The sequence below is a fragment of the Bos mutus genome, unplaced genomic scaffold, assembly GCF_027580195.1.
Source record: "Bos mutus isolate GX-2022 unplaced genomic scaffold, NWIPB_WYAK_1.1 CTG200, whole genome shotgun sequence".
Taxonomy (NCBI): Eukaryota; Metazoa; Chordata; class Mammalia; order Artiodactyla; family Bovidae; genus Bos; species Bos mutus.
Window position 1 is genome coordinate 404,178 of NW_027219453.1, and position 2,951 is coordinate 407,128.

The 2,951-nt window shown below is 42.4% G+C and overlaps 1 protein-coding gene across 1 annotated transcript; it reads right to left on the minus strand.

Moving 5' to 3' along the window:
• Positions 1 to 482: 482 nt before the first annotated feature.
• On the minus strand, positions 483 to 1,469 carry LOC102271849 (olfactory receptor 51M1). Its single transcript, XM_005905997.2, has one exon. It carries the CDS (start codon positions 1,467 to 1,469, stop codon positions 483 to 485), a length of 987 nt encoding a protein of 328 aa, XP_005906059.2.
• Between the last annotated feature and the right edge of the window lie 1,482 nt (positions 1,470 to 2,951).

Here is a 2,951-nt window from a genome sequence, read left to right on the forward strand (position 1 = left end):
AGAATGCGAAGGATATGCTTATTCAGAATAGGAACTGAAGGGTAATACGTTGCCCAGGCAGAGAAGAAGGAAACAGTCCCAAGGAACCATGAAAGGAGGTATGTTACTCAAGTGAATTCAAACAACTGACATGTATCTGTGCTTTGCTAGTTTCTGTTCTGGTTGCTTTTTAGTTTATTGCTCCTTTTAAGTTTTTATTCAGTTTTCTTTAGTTTTAGTTTTTGCACAAGGCTCAAGAGGGTCTTCCTTGGGGCAATTTTTGATGTTACCAAAACATCTAGGTCTTATATATACATAGAAGACCATTATAATTTAAGCAAGAGAAAGTCAGCATTGCTAACTCATAATTCAAGAGAGAAATTAATCCATACTTAATTTAGGGAAGTGAGTAAAAATCTTGGGAAACATAATTGGTACTAAGTGCTGTAAATCTTTGGTCTGATTTGAGACCTTCTTCAGGGCACCCAGTGGAATTTTTAGGCTCATGACTCAACATTGGCCTTTCTAAGACCCAGGAACTTGCTGATGGCCTGGCGGATCTCCTTGGTTTTAATACTGTATATGATTGGATTAAGCATGGGAGGCACAAAGAGGTAGACATTAGCCATAAAAAGGTGGACAGCAAGTGGGGCATGTTTCCCAAAGCGATGTATCAGGGACAGTCCCACCATGGGCACAAAGAATACCAGCACAGCACAGAGGTGTGAGGTGCATGTTTGGAAGGCTCGAAGCCGCTCCTCTTTGGAGGCCAGTCTTGCCACTGTGTGCAGGATGACCCCGTAGGACAGTGCAATGAGCACCAGGTCCAGCACCACAGTTGACATCACCAGTATCAGCCCATACAGGTTGTTGAAGGTGGTGTCTGTGCAGGCCAAGTGTATCACCTCCTGGTGCAGGCAGAAAGAGTGGGAGAGGACTCTAGACCCACAGTAAGGAAAAGTCTTCAGGAGAAAAACAATGGGTACAGTGGCTATAGGGCCCCGCAGGATGACAACCAGGCCTGCCCTGACCACTCGCTGGCCAGTGATAATGACTGAGTACCTCAGGGGATAACAGATGGCCACAAACCGATCAAAGGACATGACAAGGAGCACTGAAGACTCCATGAAGGAAAACGAGTGGATACAGAACATCTGGATTTGGCAGGCTCCAAAGTAGATGCCATGGGATTTGAACCAAAAGATTCCCACAGTAGTGGGCAAGGTGGATACCGACAGGCCCAGGTCAGTGAAGGCCAGAAAGGAGAGTAGATAGTACATGGCTGTGTGCAAGCGAGGGCTGGTCTTAATAATGATCAGAATGAAGCAGTTGCCTGAGATGGCCACGAGGTACATAAGGAAAAAGAAGATGAAGATCCAGTGCTCGATGGTTTCCAATCCGGGAAAGCCAGTGAGGTAGAGCATGGGGCTGAACTGCGTGAGGTTGGACAGGAGCACGATGTGAGGATGGAGGGGATACTGGGCTGGCATTCTTCAGGGGCTGAGCTGAGAATAAATGGAAGTTCTGGTTATTAATTCTTCAGTTTCATAAACATGCACACCATTATAAGCAGAATCATGACCATCATCAGCTTTAGTATCTTCTACTTCAGTATTCTTTCCACCATCCAACTACCTGATTGAAACTTCCTTTGAAAGTACCACACCTTCATCAGTTTTTCTCTGTATTTTTATTTCTTCTCAATCTTCTTGGCTGGCCTCTTTTAATTGATGAGCCCTTAAATATGATCATCCTCAATCTCAACAATTTTGTGTCCATGCTGTATCTTTTCTTCCTCAAACAACATCATCCTCAGGACTTTACTTAAGATCTTTATGTTGACAAATATCAAATATTTATAATTCTCTTCTTTTAGTTTGCAGACTCATATATCTTACAGTAGGCTAAGATTCTGCATCTAGGAACTTCATAGTTATTTTAAAAACATGTCAAAATTTAACTTATAGTCAATTCCACCAACAAGCTTTTCATGTATTCATTTTCACTAACTCAGTAGTAGAACTAAGTTGAAGAAGAGATATATATTTAGGAGTTATTAGTATACAGAGGAGGAAACCAAAGAAGTGAGGATAGAGAGAAGTTTCTAGTTTTGAGTCCTAGGCAAAACTGAAATTTAGAGTTGGAGAAGAAAAGGCTCCACTAAAAGTGAAGGAGGAACATAAAAGCCAGATAGAAAGCAAATGAACAGGAGACTGTGGTCTTGTATGAAGTTTCAAGAGGTATTAATCATTCATACATGATGTTACCAAGGGGTCATGTTCACAAGGACTGGGACATTACTAAAGGACCGAGCAATGTGGAGGTTACAGCTGACCTTGAGAAGAGAAGTTTCAGAGGAGGGGTTGGGAATAAAATCACCCTCACATACTCCATAAAGACTATGACCTTGTTGATATTCCTACTTCCTTCTGCTGTAGTTGAAGCTGCTTCTGGGCTTGAATGATCACAGTTCCCAGGTATTTTCCACAGGGTGACTTGAAGTGGACAGCCATGTAGTATCAATAAAGCAGTTCTTAGGGGAAAAGTGTGTCTAGGTGTTTCTGAGCTCAAGGGGAAGAGACAGAGAACAGGAAGATGAGAGCAATGTAGTAGGAAGCAGGCAGTGATGAAGGCACATTTGAGCTTCATGAGTCCAGAGTGGAACCAGCCAGTGCTTTGGTGTGTTTTTCATCACTGCACCACCTAGATCCAAAGGGGGGCGTCCTAGTACGGTGCACTACTCTGTCTCTACCCAGCCATTTTCTGCTTTGATGTCCTTCTAAATTCATCTTCTTTCTGCTATAGTCAACAAGCCCATATTGGTTTTTTCCTACAGTTCCCCATATGTGCATTTCTTGCTTCTATTCTTTATATTGCTTTATAGCTTGCTTTTCTAACAGAAACCACTCTTGCTTTTTCCACCAGTGAACATTTGCTGATCCTTTACGATAGCACAAATATTTCCTCTAACA